Source organism: Octopus bimaculoides, chromosome 8 (assembly GCF_001194135.2).
Source record: "Octopus bimaculoides isolate UCB-OBI-ISO-001 chromosome 8, ASM119413v2, whole genome shotgun sequence".
NCBI lineage: Eukaryota > Metazoa > Mollusca > Cephalopoda > Octopoda > Octopodidae > Octopus > Octopus bimaculoides.
In genome coordinates this window covers 93,162,245-93,164,744 of record NC_068988.1, presented here as the reverse complement: position 1 = coordinate 93,164,744, position 2,500 = coordinate 93,162,245, and the positions used below count along the sequence as shown (strand labels likewise).

At 40.3% G+C, this 2,500-nt stretch overlaps 1 protein-coding gene across 2 annotated transcripts in view; it reads left to right on the top strand.

Annotated features, from left to right (window-relative positions):
* Nucleotides 1-2,500, top strand: part of LOC106877645 (uncharacterized) — a 24,246-nt gene that overhangs the window by 11,448 nt on the left and 10,298 nt on the right. For both annotated transcript variants that reach the window (XM_014926590.2, XM_052970268.1), the window contains exons 2-3: nt 1-363; nt 2,236-2,377. The exon at nt 1-363 is cut by the window's left edge and continues 43 nt beyond it. In XM_014926590.2, coding sequence (XP_014782076.1) covers nt 1-363; nt 2,236-2,377 — 505 coding nt within the window. The remainder of the gene's footprint in view (nt 364-2,235; nt 2,378-2,500) is intronic.

Here is a 2,500-nt window from a genome sequence, read left to right as displayed (position 1 = left end):
CTCACTGGAACATTGTAAGTCAGCAGCTACTGCAGCTTCAGTTCTACTGTCAAAGTTCTGGTGCTACGCCTCAAGGGTTAGCCCAGCTCCACCAGCAGATTTTCCTGCAGATCAGAAGCAAAGGTCCACCGACCCCATTCACCTACCATGAAGGCCCCAGCAGTAGTCAACCCAAGGAGCTGTCTACAGCTGAAAGTCAACCATGTGTTTATCAAGGCCTTGTGATTTTCCTGGAACAAGTTGCTAGCATCGATGAAAAGGACTGCTTTCTGCACTTCATCTTCCCTGCCGTTATCGATATGGCCTGTAATATCAAGGAGTTAATTCCACAGGAAGGTATACCTCTCTGTCGGAAGCAATGCAGTAAGTTGCTATTCACTTATCTTTAACCAGGTGTTGCTTTCTTTTGTTTTAGGAAATATTGGCCCAGACGTGGTCGTGTGGTTAAGGGGTTTGCTTCCCAACCATTCAATTCTGAGTTAAGTCCCACTGTGTGTCACCTTGGACAAGTGCTTTCTACTATAGCCCTGGGCCAACCAAAACCCTTATGTGTAAGATTTGATTGATGGAAACTGAAAGAAACCCATTCTGCATGTGTGTGTTGCAAGGTACTTGGTGACCCTGTCAGTGGTGGTGCTACATAAAAAACACCCAGTACACTCTATAAAGTGGTTGGCATTTAGAAGGGCATTGAGCTGTAGAAACCATGCCAAAATTGACGGTTGGAGCTCAGTGCAGTCTTCTGCCTGGCCAGCCCCTGTCAAACCATCCCACCCATGCCAGCATGGAAAATGGATGTTAAATGTTGATGATGATGATGATGTATATTTGCGTGTGTGAGCACGTGAGAGTTGGTGTCTCCTCGCCTTGACATCATGTGATTGTTGTAAATGAGTGTCACTGTCATACAAGTGATGTCCTTCTTTCCCAAGTTGGTGGGATTAGATCGACCCCAGTACGCAACTGGTACTTAATTTATCGACCCCGAAAGGATGAAAGGCAAAGTTGACCTCGGTGGAATTTGAACTCAGAACGTAAAGACAGACGAAATACTACTAAGCATTTCGCCCGGCTTGCTAACAATTCAGCCAGCTCACTGCCTCATTAATAATAATAATAATAATAATTAAGAAACACAAAAAGCCTTGTGAAATTCAGCTAACCAGGTTTTCCTGGATGGAATGTTGAATTTTTTTCCACTACTGTTCAAACTAGCAAAGTCAACAAAGCAGTTTAGCAACTGTTTTGTGTAATCAAAGTCTGGATGAACACCCGTTTTGAAAAAAAGACAGAAAACAATCAAAGGGAGAGAACTGAGTGTGCAGGAAATGCAGACAGTCTTTTATGAGTGTTGAAAGTTTCATAAACCAACATTGGAATTGATTACCTTTAATTCTTGTGGTTTATCTTTAATTCCTGCTAACAAGTACTTTGTACTATGTGGACATGATGAGAACATCTCAGCTTTTGGTTTTCGTATAGTCCCTGGAGGTTCTTAGGTTCTTCAAAAGATATTGTTTTTCAAGAAAGCATATGGAACATCTTTACCATAAGGTCTTGTCTTAGAAAGGATCTTCCATTTGATGTAGCTGATGTTCACATCTCTAAGTCTCTAGATTAACACTGGAAGGGTTGATGTATGTCTCCTTGGGTTCCCTAATGGTAGAAAGATGGTTGTTGTGTTTAAATTTGTGTGTGTGTGTGCGTACGTGCCTTCTTGCAGTGACATGATATTGCATGATAGTTGTAAATGAGTATCACTGTTATACAAGCAGTGTCTTTTATTTGCAATCTGCTATGGAAAACCTGTTTGGCCATGGGGAAATTTTACCTTAGAAACAGGTGAGTGTTGGTGACAAGAAAGGTATCCAGCCATAGAAAAATCTGCCTCCATAGATTCTGTCTGACCCAGGCAAACCTGGAAAAGTGGACGTTAAATGACAATGAAGATGATTGATAATGTAGTATTATATACTCTGCGTCTGAATAAAAGTTGGCGTGGTTGTAGCTGAAACATCTTTAATCATAGGTCTGCTTGAATTAAGATTGACCTGCAGTTAAAAGCAACAACTCATGTTTATTGATGCATAGAAACACACATAAGACCGATTAGGTTCATGCAAATATACATTCACACACACACACACACACATTTGTTACAAGTCAGTGAACTATATCCTTTCTATTTGTACCTCTCAGAGAAGTAATTATTGATTTTCTTTTATATTTCCGCAGCCAAAAGCATTGCAGTCAGCCGTAACTTAATGTCAGCCATCATTTCATGTGCATTTCTGTGCCTGTTTCCAGAGAGGAAGAAAGAGAAAACATCGCGGCTAAATAATATTAATTTCTCTAACTTCTTTCGCTACCTTCCTCTGTAAGTAGCAGGAATTACCATATATTTTCTTCTTCTTTAGTGTTCCTTCATATGCACTCATTCATTCATTGGAGAAAACACAGCAGCCACATATGAACATAAGATATATATATATGTATATAT